Below are 22,214 nucleotides of genomic sequence, written 5' to 3' on the forward strand. Positions count from 1 at the left end.
AGAAATGTTCCAAAAGCAACTTTATTCTCCCAGAGACTTTGTTCCCTTCTATAGTTAGCAATCCCTAGCCTTTCATGAGGACATACGTAAGAAATGAAAATGTTGTTCCAACTTAGAAACTCTCAGAGCAGACACTCAGGAGACCACCATTATCTATTCAATGCTTGTGAAAGACAGTAGAGGGCTTTGTAAGAACATCTTTAAAAGGAGTACTTACTCTTCCATTAAGGAAGCTATCCTTTGTGCACAAGATATGAATACTTTTCCAAATTTTACAGAGTACTTTTACAAACAAAAGAACACATTTATAAAAACAGCATAGGAAATAATTGCCTATACACAGTATTATGCATAATATCACCTATTAAGAAAATAAATGTATATTATATATAATATTTTTTAATGAACAAATAATATATAAAATTAGCAATACCCTAAGGATAAACAGGAAGGTTTGCAATAGCAGGCAAGAAAAATTAGAAGAAAATGATGCTAATTTATGTACAGATTTTAAAATTTTTAATAAAGTTATTTCAGAACTAGTATACACTTAACATTGCAATGAAGGACTAGACTTTAATTTTGCAATTGAAGACATTAGACATATAAATGTATCATTATCTGAAGAGCGAGTGAAAGAAAAGTGAAAAATTAGTTCATGTTTGAATTTCTAGTCTTTTTCATATCTGATATTTTATAAAAAGCATTTCTGAAAAATTATGTATTCCTCTGCATCTCAAATTTCCATGACATGTTGTCTAAGCTAGCACTGTAAAGCATATTCACTCTGGGCTCTGAACATTGGTTATTGCTTATTAAAATTAATACATCGGAAGATTATAATGTATTAGTTGTAACTCATTAGCTAACTCATGAAACGAACAGCCAGAATGTTAATCAGAAGAATCAGGAAGAATGTTAATTGCATTTAATAAATGTTAGCTTAACCTTTTGACTGTTGCTAAATGTGCCACATACATGAGTAAGGCAGTCACATGTTGCATATGATACAGCACATAGTTCTTATTTTCCTGAGGGTCACTTTTCCTATGGAGATGGCTGGAGAGTTTTTGCTCTTCACGGGGCCTTTTGTTAGCATAGCTTTTAAAATTTTTAGTGATGGCATTTTGTGTCATGGTATTTTTACTTTGGGGTGGGGGGGTTGTACAATGGATTGAATATAAACCATAAACCACCCTTTACACCTTGAACGATAACCTCATTGTACAATTGAAACACTTTCTAAGTTTAACAGTTGAAGAAAACCGGTCAATTTCATTTCAGTCATGCTGTGGCCAAAAGATACCAGGGATTTCCATAATATGTGCTTTGGATACAAATAATTGACTTGTATTTTCCCCAAATTTATTTTGCATAGGTGATACCTGTATGAAAGCAAAGGTTTTCTTCAACTTGAACTAAAAACCTGTACTTTTCATTAAATATTAGTCCATTCTAAATATTATTCAAAATTTTTAGATCTTCCACCACCACCAGATCCCCCACCAGGTCAGGGTTTAAGGCAGCAAATAGGCCCGAGCCAGCATGCTGGTAACGTGGAAAACTCAACAGAGAGAAAAGGAAGCTCCCTAGAGAGACAACACGCATCCAACTTAGAAGACACAAAGAGCTCTTTGGATTGTCCAGCTAGAACCTCCCTAGAGTGGCAGCGACAGACCCAGGAATGGATAAACTCCACAGAGCGCCAAGAAGACATACGGAAAGCCCCACACAAACAAGGTGTCGGACCAGGTGTGTTCTGCGCAGTTCCAAGAAAGTGTGGACTGTCAACTTTTTTTTTTTTTTTTTAACCAGGTGTCTTAGAAATGGCAGTTGTTTAAGGGCATCTGAAATACATTTGCCTTCAATCAGTAACTTGGATCAGTAAGGAAGCTAGAATTCCTCAGCAGAGCTCACCAGCACGTGCTCTAAGGCTAAGTTAAATGGGGCTTATCCCTCAAATTAATCTCTCTGTGGGGTCTTTGAGCCTTTCCTTGAGACTTCCGAGCTTCATTGACAGTACTCAAGAGTTAATTCGACTTTTTTCCTTCTAATGTTTATATTGGGTACTTTGAAAACCACTAAATTTCATTTTTGCTGTCAGTTTAATATCTGCCTTCAACTAGTTTGTTCATTTGACTAAAGTAACCAGTCATTTGAAAGGAGAACTCACATCAGTCAAATAGGTGAATTAATTGAAATCACAAAGTTATAAACAATTACGTAATCACAAAATCCTCACATCAGATAAGCTTTAAATGGGTTTTTAAGTTCCCAACTGATTAAGTTTAGTTGATCATTAACACTTTGATGGGAAATACCCTTGTATACAGATCAATCTTCCTGGAAACATTACAAAATAAATTTCATGGTTTGTGGTTGGACTTTCTCTTTTTCTGCGGGGGGGGGCTGTATACAAATGTACTTTCTGGGACATCTATTTTCATATCAGGATTCATTGAATATTAAAACATACACACACATACAACTTTTAAAATCTTTCCTTATTCTTTTATTCATTTGGACTTAGTCTTCTCTAGATACATCTTCTTCCCATGCATTTTTCATATTACATTTTGTAATACTTGGTGCTTAAATTTTTAGAAAATGTAATTTGTACAAGGGTCAAAATATGGTGATTTTAATATCTACTTGTAGTGAAAAGTTTAGAAAAGTTACACTATTCAGTCTGAGAGAAAAACTCTGTGATCCTTATCATTAAAGACCATCTATAGGGAGGAATAGTAAATTTAGTCAATATTATTCATACCTGGAAAAAAAGGAACAAATGGAAGGGTGGGGCGTAGAACGAGAGAGGGAGATAGAGAACAAAAATAGAAAGAGAAACGTTTCAAGATATTAAGTACTTATTTAATAATATACATCTTGAATTATTTGTTATTATTTATTAAACACATTTATTATAATGTATGAGTTTCTCTTTTTCTTTTAAGGAAATATAAATGCTTTCAAATAATGTGTTTCCATCCCAAAAAACAACAAAAATTTAAGAAGCTTATTTAATTAACGAATATATAGCTCTTTATCTAAATCAGTGGAGAAAAGGTTGCCATAGTTTTCAACTAAAACATAAATCACGTTCCTTCAGTCTTAATGGGGAAATTGAATTGAAGCCTCACTGAACTTTAGAAATTATTCTCAGATATGCTTTTGTTAAACAAACTATGGTTCATTGTATGCAGCTCTATTTTATAATGAATTTAAATTTTGCAAATAATATATTGTATACTTATCCCAAGATCTCTATTAATTTAATCCTGCTTCAGTTCCTATTGTAGGAAATGTTGCTTGCTCATAGAAATTCCTTTAATATCCGGGCCTGATTAAACCCCATACTTTTAATTTTACTACAGAATCAAATAGCCCATTCTGAGCTTAATATGTTATGAGTTAAGTTTGTGTTTTATGCCCCCATGTTTCTGTTTAACTGAGTCTTTTTCTTTCTTATTTTTCTTTTTCAGAGGAAGCCTTGGTGCCCTACAGCAAGCCCAGCTTCCCATCTCCAGGCGGCCACAGCTCATCAGGAACAGCTTCTTCTAAAGGATCCACAGGACCTAGGAAAGCTGAGGTATTGAGGGGAGGCCACCAGCGCAATGCCAGCGACCTTCTTGACATAGGATATATGGGCTCAAATAGTCAAGGACAGTTTACAGGTGAATTATGTAAGTGCTTTAGGTCATTTAAAAGGCTATTATAATTCAGAAAGAATATTGGGCTAATCACCTTGCCATGTTAAATTTCAGAATAATAGAAAATTTGGCCTACTAGGATGAAAAAATCAATTATAATATTGAACAAGTTTGGTCATAACATTTATTTATAACAATCCATGAAGCAGACATTTCTTGTATTTCATGTTTTATTTATGCTATAACAGCAGTTCTCACCCTGTGGGTCGCGACCCCTTTGGGAGTCTCCTGCATATCAGATATTTACATTACGATTCATAACGGTAGCAAAATTACAGTTATGAAGTAGCAACAAAACTAATTTTATGGTTGGGGGTCACCACAACATGACGAGCTATGTTAAAGGATCATGGCATTAAGAAGGTTGAGAACCACTGTCCTATAGGCACATTATTTTAATTTAGGCCATTAGTCTTAATACTTCCAAGTTAAATTAAATATTGTCTACTTTTCAGTTTTCTGTCACTTTTAAACAAAGCACAATAGCAAAAGGCAAACATATCCACCTTTTTGTAGTTGTTAAAAATCTCCTAAATAATTCCTTATTCTCTAGTTACTCTTCATTTATTTACTTTTTAAAACTGGACAGTTAATTTTGAAGAATTGATCTTTGATTGATAGGTAATTTGAAATATTTTGATTAGAATAACATCCTATAGTAATATCTATTTATGAGTAAAGAACTGGCATAGGTTTTTTGTACAACCAGTCTATTTTCTAAATACTAAGCAATAGAAAAAGTTAAGAATGCTATGATATATCACAGTAAAAAACATTGCACTCCTTATGTTAATTTTATCAGGAGCGTTCACCAATTCAGGTTTTCATTGTTAAAATTATACTCTCTGAATATTTTCAATAGCTTCTTTGAATTATTTTTAAAAGCATTGCTGAGAAAATAGCCCTAGATTCTAATATTCTCAACCACATAACTGGTTATGAGACATAAGAAGTAAACTACCTAACTCATCTCTCCCTTTCCTTGCCTAAAAGGTACTATTCCCACCACTTTCACATCACATGTTATTTGGAGGATTCCATGAAATGATAAAAAGGAGAATAATTTCAAAACTTTGAAGTCCTTTGTTGATCTTAGTTGTCATCTTTGTTGGCTATTGCCAATCCAATTATTAAGCATATTTGTTTATGATTTTAATTTGATTCACAGCTATCTAGATTTTTCTTTAACTTTCATTTTGAAATGTTGATAAGACTAGCAAGGGGAGCAAAAGAGCTCTCTGTTTGGATTTTAAATTTCCAAATGCTTTAGTGCCTTTGTTGTTGTTCATTTCCTTCGAGTAAAATCACTTAAATTCACAAACTCACGAAATCTATCTGATGACCTTATTTTCATTTATTACCTAGTTGCTTTGCTTTTTGTTATGCTGGTTAGGATAGAAGGACATTAATTTTAAATAATTTATATGTAAACACTCTTTCTGATTTTCTTTCATCTTCTTTTTAGAGTAACTGAGAGGAGACATACAAAGCTGCTCTGAAGGACCACCAGGTCCGAACTCATGGAAGTGATGACACTAAACAGTGCAATGAACAATTTATTTATGTACTATTAAAAGAACTGTAAATGCAATGTAAAGACATACAGCCACACATATCCCACAGATATTTTAATTGTGTTCTTCTCTTAAGTACACCACCCACCTTAACTCTTTCTTGTCAGGAGAATATAAAAAAAGAAAGAAAACAAAACTCGCCCTCCAGGAAGAAAAGGATTTTCCTCTGTATATAATTTCTTTTGCATTGCTATGCAAGCTCACTCTTTTTAGCTCCGTTCATATTATTGTCTGTTTTTATTGGTCCGTTGTACTATATGTGAATTAATAGGCTGTGGTGCCATATATTAACTTTTAATTGTGTAACTTTTATGTTTAAATTTTGCACTGCAATTTTATTTGGTGATAAGCACAAATCTCTACTCCTCATGACATGAAGAAAAAAAGACTGAATGTGAAGGGAGTTTCTGTACTGTAAGCTGGGTTGGATAACGCTGGTTGTAAACAATCTTGGTAGATGGTTTTCAGTTGGGGTGTAGAAATAGGAAGATGCAAAGGAACAATTGTGTTGGCAAAGTCTTCTTGGAACATCAGGGACTGAGTCAATAAAAAAATAAATAGCAGAAAGGTGGCTTTTACCATTGACAAAAGCAGGGGTCAAAAGAAGGAAGGTTAAGTCTTAACTCTGAATATGCATTAAAATATACAGGTAGCAAAGATGTACTAAAAATACTAAAAAAAAAGAAATTAAAGTTTTATTTAGAATCAATTTCACCTAAGATTGTAATTGACCCATTTGAGAATTACAAGAAGCAAAAGGAAACTAAAGTGTTTCACAAGCGCTGTATTTATATAATGATTTTTAAAGAAGCAGTTTCTGAATTATCATAATTAATCTCTCTGATTCATTAAGTCAGAAAATAATATGAAGTTCCCCAAGGAAACTGTCAAAATGAAGTCTGGAATATCTAGAAAATAGTTAAGGAAAAAACATTTATTAGGGCATACTCTGGCTGATTCCAAATATAAACTCTCTTGCAGAACGTGGTTTCATCTTTCTAATACATGTACAGTACACACTAGAGGATAGAGCTGCATCATGAAAATTCATTACTTTTCGAAAACAATGCAGTCTATGTATACAATTTTGCATTTTACTTGATTATGAAGTAAAGTCGATGCCACCAAATGTACAGCCAAATTGTAAGTGCTTAAAAGGCAGTGCTCAGAGTATGTTCCGTTCACAGTAAGTAGATTTATTGGAATAAATATTTTATGGTACATTTTCAGAAATTGGCTACCAGCTAAAATACGTTTGACCCATTTTGAATGAGTACATTGAAGAGAAAAAATTAAAAAGGAGAAAAATGCATGTTTATACACTTTTTAAATAAAACCAAACCTTGTAAGTGGACATTAATAACAGTGTCCTGCCTCATTTGTTTTCACGAGTTGGAGAACAAGAAGTTCTCGAACATCAGTCATGTACGTTCAAAAGAAATGTGACTTTGAAATATACACTAGCTACTGTACATGGATAGTCACTCGAGTAGAAAAGTATCCCTCATGACACATGCCCATGTTCTCCCTCCACAATCTTAAATTCTATTTCTGTCTATGCTTTCTCATACTTTTCCTATAATGTATTCAATAGTTGACACTTCCAAAAATATCCAATGTCATAATCAGGATCAGCTTAAAACAGGAGACCCCTTTGAATGACACAATCCATGAATTATTGGCTCAGTTATCCATGTGTGTCATGTTGTTATAGCAAAGGGATGACGTAATTAAATGTTTCCATCTATTTTATTTCCTGAAACTGCGTCAGCACAGGCAAGCATAGAATGTGGTATTCTTCACAGGCTCCAAAAACTTGCTGGTGCCATGTCATTTGTTTCCTCACTGAAGAGAACAAGTTTTCCAACACATGCTTTGTGAACCCTTTATCAACTTTCTACCATCAGTGCCTGAATTTTAATGCAGTTTGATTTCTCCAGGAAAAAGAAACTAGAGAAGGTGAAAAGTTTCTGCAAAGAAGGAATAAATTACTCACACCTCTTCAGATGTGAAGATTTAAACTTCACTTTTAATTATGCAGTTCTCTACTTCACCTCTTTATATTTAAAGGCAAAACACTTTTCTAAGAGATTTTATTCATTTGTGTTCTCTCTGTATGCTCCTTTACTCAATTTATTCTAAAACTTTGGTTCATTACACACATCACACATAGCCTTTGATCCCTGGAACTGACTTTTAACAATGAAGTATGTGTGTGCAGAGGACTTTTGGAATAATGTGAGACATAGCATTATATATGACTGATTGTTTTCACTTTAAAAAAAATTAACTTTTACAGTTAGATTATATCTAAGCAGACCTTGTGGTCACTTGGAATATTCTTTTAGAATAGTTTATGTTGCCTGTTCAATCTTGTTTTAAATATAAATTAGTCAAATCATTCACCCAAAATATCACCCTCAAATGAATAGGGGGTAAAATAACATGCTTTAGCTGTACAAATTGTTTCAGAAACTATAAAAAAAAACCATCCACGTGATACATATAAAAAGCTACTAATGGGTATAAGTCCAAATCAGAAGAATACAAACATGCATGAGAGCCACCATAGTTTTTCTTTTTGTAACTTACTAAATGAATGTGATTAAAAACTCATGGAGCTCACTTTTCTGCAGGTCCAAACATAAGCCATCAAAAAGCAATCTAGCTGGGAGAGAGTATCATCTTATCCAGCACTCATAGGTAATACTGCTTTGCAGTAATGTCCAACACAAGCACAGCTTCCTTCATAACAGCAAAGTCGTCTTTGGGAAAATTGACTCAGGTATGCCAGTGTATACAGGTGGAGATGCCCTATGCCTCCTCCAACTATTTTCTAAGTGATTTTTAAAGTATCATAGGATATTACATGGACATGAAAACAATGGATTCCTTCACAGGATTCAAATCCAATTCAAGGAAGAATATACAAACTAACAAGTGAAGTATCATATATATAATCAAGGGGAGTAAAACCATTACAAGTTTTCTGTTTTGAGTAACAAAACAGACTTAATGATGTTCTGTGTCATAGTTTAACACTCTGGGTATTATTTTCAATGGGACTTGAGTTGAAAGTTTGTATGCGCTTTGGTAGAACACCTCCTAATTTCTATTCAATAAATTTATGGAATTGTCTATTGACAGTATAATGGTAACTAGACCAACGAGCTCTAAACTGTTTAGAGCTGAGGGTTTATCTTCACCCCAGAAAGTGATTGTGCGCTAGTATTAAAGATATGCAGAATTATAACATTCACTAATTTGTTCATGGGCTTCTGTATCATAGAATTACATGACAAGAATTGGTGTAAAGCAACATGTCTTTCCACAATATCTTAGAGGTGAAATTACTTTTGTTTTGCTTCTCAATATATACTTCATATGAAACACCATCGTTTTTTAAAACAACATTCAACTTACTAATTTTTTTTTTTAGTCTCATAATTTAAAAAGCATTTATTGTGACTTGAAAGTGTTGCAAGAGAAGGGATTTTTGTGGCCGTGGTAGACTTTTTATACTTTGTTTTATAGATGGATTTTTTTTAAAACTGTAGTTTGTTTAAGTCACCAAACAGCGTCCAAAATCTTAATGTGTTTCATTTGATGTTGTTAGATCAGCAAAGAAATTGGCATAAAATTGGTCAATAGTATTGTCAAAGAATTGTGTATTGTGTACTCACTGGGAAAAAAAAATAAAATATATTCACATTTCAAATTTGTAAAAAAGCCATTTATGTAAAACAAGCTTGTTTGTAGGTGAACCGAAAATAGACCATCTTGTCACTTTTAGAACTCTACATTAATATTTTATTGCCACAGTTTACTGTAATTCAGCTATGCAATGAACGGTAATAAATAGAAATTAATGTCAACTTCTACCAGTGACTAGAAGACACTAATGAAGAATATAACGAGCATTTGAAATTATGGATCCCACTCGATCAGCCCTGCTTTCCAGAGTTGTCACCTGCCCCTGCCGTGATAAAGCTCTTTAGATAGCTAAAACACAAGGATCTTATCTACACAATTATCTAATGTTGCCTTTAAAAGAATAAGCAAATGTGAGAATTAGAAGAAATGAGGTATTGATCAATTATTTCAGAATAGCTAATTATAAATTTATAATTTATACTGGATGTTGATGTTGGATGTTTTTATATTTGCAAAATTATCTCAGGGGCTGAGAGGAAAAGAAAAATTTCCTGTTTTATAGCGCTTCATAAGTATTTCATTCTTTTTTACTGTCAAGTAACACGATAGGATTAGACTTTCTCCAAAAATAAAGAGAAGGAGGTTTCTGTGTTCCTTGAAATATTAATCACAGTGAGAGGAGGAAGGTAAAAGAAATTTAAAAAAAAGTTAAATCTTGAAACATTAATTTAAAAATTATTTTTTAAAACATATGGGAAATGTTTTTACAGTCCCATTTTAGAATACATTATAGAGTCCTCCCATTCAATTTATACTAATAAGATGAGAGTAGAATAGCATTCAAGTAATTACAAATATGGACACATTAATATAATGCAATGCAGATATATTATATAGGTGGTTAAAGAGAAAACATATCAGTTACCGATATGATAAATGGTGGAGCAATCACAAAACAACCACTGTTTTATGGAATTTATATTATGGCAAAAGTGCAAAATTACCAGAAAGGTCAATTAAAATAATACACTATGCTGCCTTGATTATCATATATATTAGCTAGAGAAAAGATATATCAGTGTTGCCTAAAACATTTAAAGAAGAAATAATATTTAATGTCCTCAATTTTTGAAAATGCATGTAGCATTTTAGTCTCTTCCACAAAGCAGAGCAGGAGAGCTCATGCTAAACTTCGTTTCATAACAGAGATGTCAAATAAAAACATCGGTAACAGAAAACTAAGTTTTAAGGATCCAGAAAAAAGAAGGAGAGTGGAAAGGCTCGGTAGAGGGGGAATATAATATGTTGTCTCCAAAAGTTTTCACAAACTGTCTTACTTTGATGAATTTAATGCATTTTCAGTTTTGGCCTTCACCTTCATAGGCACCAAGAAAGAATTTGGTTCATGGGAATATTGCAAAGTTGTCAAGAATTCCAGAGCCAGATGCAAGACAGTCATGTGGCTATATGTTTTTTGTTTTGTTTTGTTTTGGCCGGGGCTGGATTTGAACCCGCCACCTCCGGCATATGGGACCGGCGCCCCACTCCTTGAGCCACAGGCGCCGCCCAGCTATATGTTTAATTTATTAAAAATTACAAAGTAAATTTGTAATTTCTCCTAGTCAACACATGTTCTCCTTGCAATAGTCAAACTATAAAAAAAAATTATAATATATACACAGACACATATACATATATGTACATATCCAAGATATCTGATTAGATATTACTAAGATATATTCAAATATATATATGTGTATATATATTACTAATTAAGGAAAGCTACATTTGTGATTCAAATATAGGAAATACAAGGAATTTGGGTTCAGATCAATGTCCGTGACAGGAATTTGCAAGCCACTATCAGTGCCCTTACTTACACCAAGTCACCATTTGCCTATAAAATACTTTGATGGATACAGCCTCTATGTATATATATATATATATATATTTTTTTTTTTTTTTACCATTTTTGAGCAATGCTTTTCTAAACAACGCTTCTAAATAATTTGTTTTTTCATATATTTACTCACTCACTTTGCAAGCAAGGTTTGAGGCACTGTATTAAGAATTTATAGAGTAGTTAAAACAACAATACCCCTGCCTTCAAAAGTAGATTGTATCTTCTGTTCATTCTTGCCCTAAACTCTGGGAAAGTATCTTTTGGATGAATATTTTGAAGCCAAGGGGAAAGAACCAAGAAGCAAGGCTTTCAAATACATTTCTAAACAATAAACTCTGTATTAGCTTCCTTCATATTCTCCATACTTATTGTAATATCCATATCCTAGTTTTCTCAAAATAGTCTAAGAATTTTAATAGGTATTTTAAAAATAAAGAAGACAGAAGAGTGAAAGCTCCATGGTTGAATACGTGAAGTTATTTCTTTACTGCCTGACTTCTTTACAAATCTGTTCAAATCATGTATGATGTAAACCCTTTGGTTTTTGTAATTGTAAAAATAGGTAGTCATTTATTACAAGCAAATTTCAGAAAAACATGCAATACATGGCTACTTTTTAACAATAGGCTGTCAGCAAAATGTGTGAGCAGGAAGCAAGAATATTAGTTAACAAGTAATATTATACTCACCTCTTTAATCATACCACTGGTTATCATAGAAAACGTAATGTTAGGTCTGAGGACTTTAGATATAGCTCTACGTTTATGGCAGGATTTGCCTTTCATGTTTTACTGATTTCCAACTTTAAAAATATAAGCCCAAGGGGTAATATTTTTAAATATTGAATAACATGCACATCTTAGGAAAATTCTTCTCTTTTAGTCTATGGAATCTTCCTTTCTAATTTTACATATTTTATCTTTATGTTATTGTTGTGTTATCAACCATTTAAACCCTTAAAAAAGGCCCAGTAATCCTTAAATTTTTCTAAAGAAATGATATCCATCCAAATTTTTTCAACATTGGCCCTTTTCTGAAAAAGGATGAAGGCAAACTTTAAATAATATTGGATTTTTGTAATGTACAAAAATCTAACTGATTCTTAAAGCAAATAAAAGGAATAAAAACATAGTGACATTACAATAATCAAATGTCAATAAAAATGGCAGCAGTAAAAAGATCTAAGCAAATATTAAGTGCAGCAAATTTATAATTCAAACACAAAGCAATGATTTGATTTCAAGAAAAATAAGTTTAATCTGTTAAAATAAATCAAATATTGCATTATATTGAACATTTCTACTTCCATTTTTTAATTAAATCATAGTTGTGTACATTAATGCAGTCACATAGTTAACATTAAGCTAAGTAACCATAATTAATCTTACAAATTCTCCGATTTCATAAGAAACTAGTACTATCTAAAAGTAGTCTGAGAAATGCTCTCCTAGAAACTCTACATTCTGCTCCTAGCCTCAAAGTAGTGGCTCCAAAGTGGTTGCATGAGGTGCCTTGCTGTGGTTTGTAAAAAATCAGTGTAAAGTCATGGGAAAGAATCATGTGAATCCCAGGTATTCTGTGGAGATAATGTAAAAAACGTGCAATGAGACCATGTTTCAAGAACTCAGTTGAGATCAGTACTTAACACACTAGCAACAGGTAAGATTGCATCATCTTCATTAGCTTTCCCACAATTCTTTTGAATATTGTCAACTCTTGAAATCATTAGGCTAAACCAAAACATGAAAATACACCCTCCATCTACCCCAACCTAGTGCCCAACACCCAGAAAAGGATAAACATTTTTTTTAGAATGACTATCAGATTATTATAAGGTTCAACATCAAACAGAACTTTGCTAAAAATAACAGGAAGAGTGGGTTTAAACTTTATCAGTAAAATAATATAAAGCCAAGTACTGATGGAAGTTGAAATACAGCTAATTGAGTAGTGATGAAAATTCACATACTCTGAAATGGCTAAATATAGACGTACAAAGGAGAATAACTGTTACATGAAGTTTTACTGGCTAAGAGTACAAAATAAGATGATAATGTTATGAGGGAAATTAAAGTGGAATGTGGAAAGTAAGAATTTGAATTTACTTGATTAATTTTGAATGATGGTAGATCGATGCAATCAATAAATTTAAATGCTCCAGCAGAAGTGATTTGAGAACAGTTACAGTAGGGTAATGATTACTCTAATAAAAAAAGATCGAATAGTCAAATCGGAGACATAAGAAGGATCAGCACTCGACTTAAGAGATTAAAACATTTTCAATAAATGTGCAAGCATTTCTTGTGCAAGTAATTATCCACAAAGAATTAAGACCCTATTTTCATCAATGTTGGCAATGCTAAATTTTTTGTAGCATTTCCCTGACATTTTAAGTATATGATTAAACTTGAAATGTGTAACAGAAACCCCCATATACATATGACAACCAAATATAAATTTAAAAAAATAAGTATATTAAATTTCCAATGTCAAGTAATTCCTATTAAAGTTAGTTATTTTAAAAGTCAAAATCCTTGACGATGATTAGAACTATTACCACTGAAGTTAAAATAGAAAGATATTTTAGATTTCTTCTAATAATATTCCAAATAAAAAAATTATAATACTTAAAATGTATTAAGTAGCTAGTATTCAGAGATACCCACAAAAATCTCACACATGTATACATGCATACAAATTATGTATACATATATATTAATAAATTTCAAGCATTAGAGTCAAAGATAGGCTGGAGATTGGAAAATAACTATATTCATGTGGTATGAAAAGGGGAGAATCTATAAAAAATTACGGAAATTAAATCACCATCCCAGACTGAATAACACTTCAAATAATCTCTATTTCTCCTAGGCAAATTATATGTACACATTTATATTCATATATTTGCACACATACGTTCAAGTACACTACATATCCAGTTGGTCATCAGTATGCACTGAGGGTTGGTTCCAGGGCCCATTGTGAATACCACAATCAATGGACACTGAAGTCCCTTAAACACAATGATGTAATATCTGCACATAACCCAAGCACATCTTATTGCATGTGTTAAATCATCTTTCCGTTATTTATAATATCTAGTATAGTGAAAATGCCATGTAAAAGTTGTTATACTGTATTTTTAATTGTCATTATTTTTATTATTATACTGTTATTTTTACTTTTTTTTCTTTCAAATATTTTTGGTCTGCATTTGCTTGAACCTGCAGATTCAGAACCCACAAACACAGAGGGCCAACCTTATCATATAGATCACATATATCATTTATTTACATGAGGGAATGGATATTTGTTATTAGAATGAACAAATGCCATTTTTAAAAGAATAGGCAAACATTGTGAACATAGTATTGTGCTTAGGACAATGTCACGGGGTCATCCAATCATGTTTAATATAATCTCATCATAAACTCGTTAGAGCAATATCAGACATACAGTGAAGATTCTATTAAAAGTAAGAAGTGAAGCAAACATATAAGAAAGGAAATATTGCAGAAATCAATTTTGAGTGTTAACAGGTAGGGGAGAACACTATGGGTTGCTATGGTGAGGTGACACTTCAGTGATAAAAGGAATTGACCTTGGCCTTGAATGGAAAATTGATGGAAAGATAACTTGGAAAGAAGGAATCAGACACAATAGAGTCTGTAGCCCACAGGAAGCTGTAGTCTAATAAGGGAACCATTCATGTGAACTCAGTGAAATCCAAGATATGATAAATATACAACATCATGTTACCATAAGGTAAGGGAAGTAAGCACCCAGTTCAGATTCTAGGAGTCAAGCCAGGAGCGCAAGACTGACTAATTCCTTAGACAGCGTTAAAAAAATTAGTATAAAGTCATGGGAAAGAAGCATGTGAATAAACGTGCATATTTCTCCCAAACAAAGGAGTCAATTAAGTGAGGGTTAAAAGGGTGCAAAAGGGCTGATCCGTGAGACAACACAGCATAGGTAATGAATAAAACAACCCAAAATGAGAACCTTTAGAAAACAACAATGGAAATAGTGGGGAGGTATAGTGGAGAAAAAGGTGAACGAGTTAAAAAGAGGTAGATGAATAATTCCTAGACTTCACAATGGCCTGAAGGAACACAGATAAGAGTCGAGTTCTCCCACTTCATATGTTTCTTTTTCTATTCTAGGGAGATCATGGCATTCCAGCCTCAGAGTGTATTTGTGCTGCTGGAAATGGGAAAAGTCTATTTTACTTCCCAATTCTATGCATTCAAATTTGCCATGCACATGGGAGGGTTCAAAATAAAGAGTGCTACAGAAGGAAGCCTAAGACTGAAAACTAAATAAATACCACAATTATAATAGAGTGTAAAATATTTCTACTTCAAAAGTATGCAGCTTTATGTAAACAACCACAGGAAATACCAGAGGAAAGCAGAATGAAACCAATTATCATGAGCACACTCCCAAATGGGTTAGTGTGACTTTCTACACAAGTGCAATTTAATGCTGCAGGGCCAAAGCGGACTCCAGGGTTCATATAGGAACTTCATTAGGGAAAATCAAGAATACACACAACGATGACAAATCTTGGAATAATAATCTGCCTGAGAACAATCACAAAAGGAACACATATAAAGCAACATGCTGAATAGAATAAATTAATGAAAACAAAAATAATGATGGGCAGTGCATTGTAGTAGGGAGGAAAGGGAATTAAAAGCACAACTTGGTCTTCCCACTGTTTTCTCTCTCCCTCTCTGCTTCCCCCAGGACCTTAATGAGTTGTTGATTATCTCTTATTAAAAGCCAAAAACAGACAACTTAAAAATATGAAAAATAATTAGAGCAAAAGAGTAAGTATGAATAATTATGAAATGGCGAAATATAATTAATCATCCAGTCTCTGCAAATGTCTCTTTAAAATAACTCGATGACCGTAAAATACATAATAACTTTAATTTTGTAATATCCATACTTTTGCGCACACACATACAAACTGCACGCAAGTTTATTTGTTGACAAAATAAACATGTTATGAGACTTAGGGGCAATATCCAACATGCACCTGAACATGGATTTGCTAGATTAGCTCCCCAGGCACAAACTCTGTCTGCGCAACACTTTATTTGATATCTTTCTCTCTTGTATCTTGTCATTAGGGATTTCAGGTTTTTCATGTTTAAATTTAGTGCTATTAGAAGTGATGTTTTTCCCTTGAAGACATGTATATTTATTTTCCCAACCATTTGAGTTTCAAAAGAGTGTTTCTAAAGTGAAGGTGGTGGATTATTTAAGAACATTGAGCATTAAAACACACCTCTTAGACTCCTTTTGTAACGCCCAGTTTCTAACACAACACTGCTTTGGGGGGTTGCCCACATGTTGAATTAATTTGAATATACTGGTGCCCAATGAATTATTTTACCATATTAAGTAGAATGGCATTGTCTCTCTACTTGTAAAATCATCCATTCTAGGGTGGCGCCTGTGGCTCAAAGGGGTAGGGTGCCGGCCCCATATACCGGAGGTGGCAGGTTCAAACCCACCCCCCAGCAAAAAAAATAAATAAATCATCTGTTCCATTTACGTACTCTGTCTAAGAGCTTAAAGTTTAAACATATTGCAGAACAAGCTTATTGTTGGAAACAAAACAGAGGGCATCAGAAACATTTGTGGAAGCTACTAGTTGTTAAATAGTGAGTTTGGGGCTTAAGTTTACCTAGTAAGAGCAAAACATTACACAGCATCACTCTTGTGTCTAGGTAAATACAAAATTCCTCTAAAGAGACAAATATTTATTCTGCTGAAATTTCAAGTAAGTAAAATTTTACCTGGAGATTCTTTGTACAATTGCTAGGTAACACAGTAGCAGTATCTTCAAACACAGCTTTGCAAAATTCAAAGGGCTATTTTTCAAATAGATTATTTTTGTAAATGTAAAGCCTTTATAAAAGCCAAGGATTAAAGTCATAGTAAATACTACCTTATCTAAGGCAATTTTATTAGTGATGTTAAAGGATGAATGGTAGAACAATATTTTTTTACCTGGAGTGGTCAATCCACTTAGAAGGAAACGCAGTCAATATTTTCCTAGGAGAAGATATTCGGAACATTTTAAGCATTTAGCAAATGCCTGAGTGCTCTGCTTAATGAAAGAAATTGCCTTTAAGCTAAAAATGGTTCCCGCATATGCTCCCATGAAAAACCTTATCTCTAAGGCAACTCAGCTAATGCTGTGGAATATGTACTCAATCTGTTGAGTCCACCAGGAGTCACCCAATATACCCTAAAAAAAGCAACTCGTCAGTTGAATGAGGGAATCCAAGATTCTCCATTTAGATGTTGATGAATGTGCAATATGCACATGGGTTTTTCTTAGCACAATGACTGCTCAACAGCAATTATCCAGAAAAACTAGGCAACAGGCTTTTCTCATTAGCACTTCAATTCTGGTTTTCTTGTGTACTCAGTAACAACGGGATAAGCATCTATCCTTTCCCTAATTATTTATTCAAATTGTTAAGGTTCATATTCAAAAGCCTGTCGCTCAGTGGCTAGGGTGCCAGCCACATACACCGGAGCTGGTAAGTTAAATCCACCCCTGGTCTGCCAAACAACAAGGACAACTACAACCAAAAAATAGCTGGCTACTGTGGTGGGCGCCTGGAGTCCCAGCTACTTGGGAGGCTGAGGCAAGAGAATCCCTTAAGCCCACGAGTTTGAGGTTGCTGTGAGCTGTGACACCACAGCACTCTACCAAGGGTAACAAAGTGAAACTCTGTCTCAAAAAAATAAAAATAAAAATAAATTAAAATTACCATTAAACCACTCCCTGTATATCAGTTAATCCTTTTGGATACAAAAGATAAAACAGGATGGTGGTCATGGCCATTTTGTACTTTGTTTTCTTCTCTTTGGAAGTACAAGTCACCCTTGAATGACACAGTTTTGAGCTGCACAGGTCTACTTATACATAGATTTTCTTCCACTTCTGCCACCCCTGAGACAGCAAGACCAACCAAATCCGCCTCTTCCTCTTCCTCCTCAATATACTCAACATGAAGTACCAGATGGAGACCTTCATAATAATCCATTTCCACTTACTGAATAATGAATACACAGAGGGTGAGAAAAAAACTGTATGCACATTTAAGAAAGAAAAACACTGTATTAAATTGTAATGTATACTGATAATAAAAGATGTATTAGATTCTTGGGCCAGAGAGTGGAATGGTTAGTCTGGAGCGAAGGAAGAGACTCCACAACCAGGACTGAGTTGTGAGTCTAGAGGGCCCTCCAGGCATAAGCATTGGAGTTGAGCTTTCTCCTTTAATGGAGAAAGATTTTCGAGAGTTGTAACTTTGTGTGAGTGGTGACATTTGAGAAAAGAAATGGCTTTGCCACCTGGGGCCAGTCTGCAGATGACTTTACTGTGTTCTTCAGCTCACTGCCTTGGTCATATGGGGGACTGAGTCCTACTAGTTTCAAAAGTGATAAAAAGTAGATCCCACACCTATTCATTGAGATTGGGAGCTTGGACAGCCCCTACCTTCCTGTAAGAGAACTTGGAGCAGTGAGGTTTCTATTTTTCCCATCTGGGCATATCTTGGGATGTTTGGCACTGCCCCCTGGATCCATATCAGAGCCTGCCCTTGGGAGTACCAGGTGCAACATTTCCTTGTCCATCTTCACCTAACTTTAACTCCTCTCACTGCAGGGGCTGAGCATGGACCCCAGGTCATTGTGATCCCACAGCCCTGCCCATTGCCTGAGGTACTAGAGAGCCTCTACTGGTAAAAAACAGAAAAGAAAAAAATAAAGAATAAACCCTACTGCTATAACCACAGCCAACTCTCACCTGCAAGTGCTATTTATGAGCCTGAAGTTCAACTTGAGTAGCCTAAAACAAAATCTGCTGACACATGTGATCTGCCCTAGGGAACAAGATAAGCTCCTCATGACCACCACTACCATACTTTCTCAAAGGTTGTTAACCTGTTCAAATGCCCAGTACACTATCTAGACAACTCGCATTTGAGAAAACCTACACATTGAGGATATCTATAACCAAGGAAATTATACAGAGTCTTTGCCAATGAAAGCACCCAAAAGCAAAGCCAAATGATCCTACTCACCATATATCATAGTCACTTCCTCAAAGAAAAGAAAAATCTCATCCAAAGAAAAGAAATTCAAAAATAGGAAGTGAGAGTTCCTTCAGAGGAGAATAAATCATGTAATTATTCTGCAAGTGTGAAACAACAGTGTGTTTCAACACCTCCAAAGAATCACACTTACTCTGTAGCAATGGATCCTAACCAAAATTAAAGTCTTGAAATGCTAGATAAAGAATTCAAAATATTGATTTTTAAAGAAACTCAATGAGATCCAAGAGAAATGTGAAATCTACTGCAAGGAAATCAGATAATCAGTCCAGGGTAAGAAAAAGAAACTTACTAACAAGACAAGGTTTTGTACAAAGCAAACAATTTTTGGAAATAAAAATTTCACTCAAAGAACTATAAAATACAAACGAAACTTTCAGCAATGTTCTATACCAAGCAAAAGAAAGAGACTCAGAATTTGAAAGCAGGTATTTTGAATTAATTGAGTCAGATAAAATTTTTGAAGTTTAAAAAAACATGAACTGTGATTTTGAGAAATAAGGGATTATATACAATGAGCAAATATATGAATCACAGGTGTTCCTAAGGAAAAGAATAAGCAAAAAGTGTGGAAACTGAAGGAAGTAATTGACGTACACTTTTGTAGTATATCAAAGGATTTAAACATTCAGATACAAGAGTCTCAACAAACGTCAGGGAACTATAGCACAAGAAGGACCTAAGCTTAGATTGTCTAAGGTCAATGAGAAGGAAAAAAATCATGAAATCCATGAGGGAAAAGTGTCTAGTCATCAATAAAGAAGAAACGACATAATAAAGATCAGAGCTGAAACGGAAAGTCAAATGCTGCACGTTCTCCCTTATAAATGGAAGCTAAATAATGTGCATGCATGCAGATAGAGAGTGGAATAAGAGGCACTGGAGACTGGGATGGGCAGGAAAGCAGGTAGGGATTGATAGAGAAATTGCTTCCATGAATGGATTAATAAACTGTGGTATATGTACATCATGGAATATTATGCAGCCTTAAAGAAAGATGGAGACTTTACCTCTTTCATGTTTACATGGATGGAGCTGGAACATATTCTTCTTAGTAAAGTATCTCAAGAATGGAAGAAAAAGTACCCAATGTACTCAGCCCTACTATGAAACTGATTTAGGGTTTTCACATGAAAGCTATAACCCAGTTACAACCTAAGAATAGGGGGGAAGGGGGAAAGGGAGGGGAGGGAGGGGGGAGGGTGGGTAGAGGGAAGGGGATTGGTGGGATTACACCAGTGGTGCATCTTACAAGGGTATATGTGAAACTTGGTAAACGGTCTGTGAAGCTAGTGAATGATGCCCCATGAATATATCAATGTACACAGCTATGATTTAATAATAAAAAAAAAAATAGAGAAATTGCTTCCAGGGTACAATGTACATGATCTAAGTGATAGCTACACTACAAGCCTGTACTTCATCACTCTGACATGCGTTCAAGTAAAAAGATCTGCACTTCTACCTCCTGAATCTACAGAAATTTTAAAAATAAATAAATAACATAAAAAGACAGGGCTTTGCCAGAACCTTCTCCACTGCTTCAAGTAGATCTCAGCCTGATGGTGTCACACGACCTTTCTCACTCCCTCATCCCACTTCACCCTCCCCCAGCTCCACAACAGGAGGTCAGTTGTGAGCAAATAGTGAAAGCAAATATTTATCTGAGAGCATGGCTATATTGATAAAGCCACATGGAATTCAGTTATGAATGGAAGGATGAAACAATATAGAAGAGAGAGAAATTGCATCTGGCTAGAATTTATAGTTTGTGGGACAGTATGGGTGTGGGATCTTCAAAACAAAACCCAAAAGTAAAGGTGTGATCGGATTTGAAAGGCCCTTTTGAGTTGTATTTATAAATATTTATCTTTTGATCTTTGAAAAAAGGAATAGGCTAATTAATTCCCTATAAACTTAAGATTCTGTAAGATTCCTAGTCAATAGTACTTAACATTCTCTGGAATATTGTTATTTGGACTTTATCAATTTTTAAGCACAGTGATAAACTTCCTGTTTATCCTACTTACCCTGAAACTCAATGAATGTGAAACATATACCCTTCCTCCTCGCTCTTGCTCTGTGCAGTGCCAGGACTTTGGCCCCAAAGAGATGAATATAACAGAAAGAAGCTGCTACTTAAGAAAACTGCGTCTGTGATATATCCAGCATCAAGGAGGAACAAAGAGATGAACAAAAGTCGTGAGGCAGGAAATCTTGTTCAAATCCTGATGGTCACAGATGAGCTGTGTGGCCTCACACAACTCATTCTCTGGGGTCAGGTCATTGAGGATAAGCTAAAATAATAGTATTGAACAAGTGAAGTTCTAGAATCCCTTCTAGTCCTTGATTATTTGTTGATTTATTTCCCTCAGCTTCTCCAACCATGCACATACACTATGGCTGTATTTTTAAAGAACATATATAATTATATCTAACGTTAGGTAAAATCAAGGCAAAAAAACAAAAATAAAAAAACTCTTCTTTATTAGTAGATAAATGGATCCTTAACTTAGATTTACTGTTTGGCTACTAACAACTTTGCCATAAAGGAATCTATTAAATAATACATCCTCCCCACCCCTTAAATTTATGTCCTGCATTTCTAAGAATTCAATCTCTCCTTTTCCACTATCAAAAGTTTTTGCAGTTTTCAGTTTTGGGGTAATTCTCTTATTTCCATAAGAGGGTGTTTTTGATCATTAAGCTTGAAGCTTCAGCCTTCGTGTTCCCAGACAGTCACAAATATATTTAAATGTCTTTCAGGCATGACTGTGCTTATAACAATGAGGAGATTTCCCAATTGAGTTCAGGGAAATAATGACCTCCCTGCCATTTATCATCAATAAGCCTTTGACAAGAGTCCATGTAGGCACTGTGCTGGACAGAGATGGACAAGTCAGGCCACTTGGCTGCTCAGTCAACACCCAAGCTCTGTTGTTGATTGCTTTTCTTAGACTACTTCCTTTATTTAATTTTGTCAAGTTACTAAAGTTGAAAAAGATATTTGTTGCTGTTGTGAGTGAGATCAGCCCACTTGTCAAGCAAAGTGGTTTTGAGATTTTTTGGGAAATGTCTCAGTGCTAGGGACCAAAGACAACAGTGTTCACTGAAGGAGGAAGTCTTTATTACTGTGAGTACAGAGCATGCTGTTGTTGCAGGAGAGTGACATTTTTCTAACTGGATTGCATCTGCACTTTTAAAAGACAGACAACTAGAGTATCAC

At 34.4% G+C, this 22,214-nt stretch overlaps 1 protein-coding gene across 12 annotated transcripts in view; it reads left to right on the forward strand.

Annotated features, from left to right (window-relative positions):
* The window catches only part of ROBO2 (roundabout guidance receptor 2), a 630,786-nt gene extending 624,142 nt beyond the window's left edge, over positions 1 to 6,644 (forward strand). For 5 of the 12 annotated variants that reach the window (XM_053565146.1, XM_053565148.1, XM_053565153.1 and 2 more), the window contains 2 exons: positions 3,483 to 3,683; positions 5,176 to 6,644. In XM_053565146.1, the coding sequence (XP_053421121.1) occupies positions 3,483 to 3,683; positions 5,176 to 5,177 (203 nt within the window). In that variant the 3' untranslated portion in view covers positions 5,178 to 6,644. Of the gene's footprint in view, positions 1 to 1,479; positions 1,753 to 3,482; positions 3,684 to 5,175 lie in introns of all 12 variants that reach the window. The other 7 variants (XM_053565142.1, XM_053565144.1, XM_053565143.1 and 4 more) reach the window with 3 other exon arrangements.
* The last annotated feature ends 15,570 nt before the right edge of the window (positions 6,645 to 22,214 follow it).

Source organism: Nycticebus coucang, chromosome 16 (genome assembly GCF_027406575.1).
Source record: "Nycticebus coucang isolate mNycCou1 chromosome 16, mNycCou1.pri, whole genome shotgun sequence".
In the NCBI taxonomy this organism is placed as follows: Eukaryota; Metazoa; Chordata; class Mammalia; order Primates; family Lorisidae; genus Nycticebus; species Nycticebus coucang.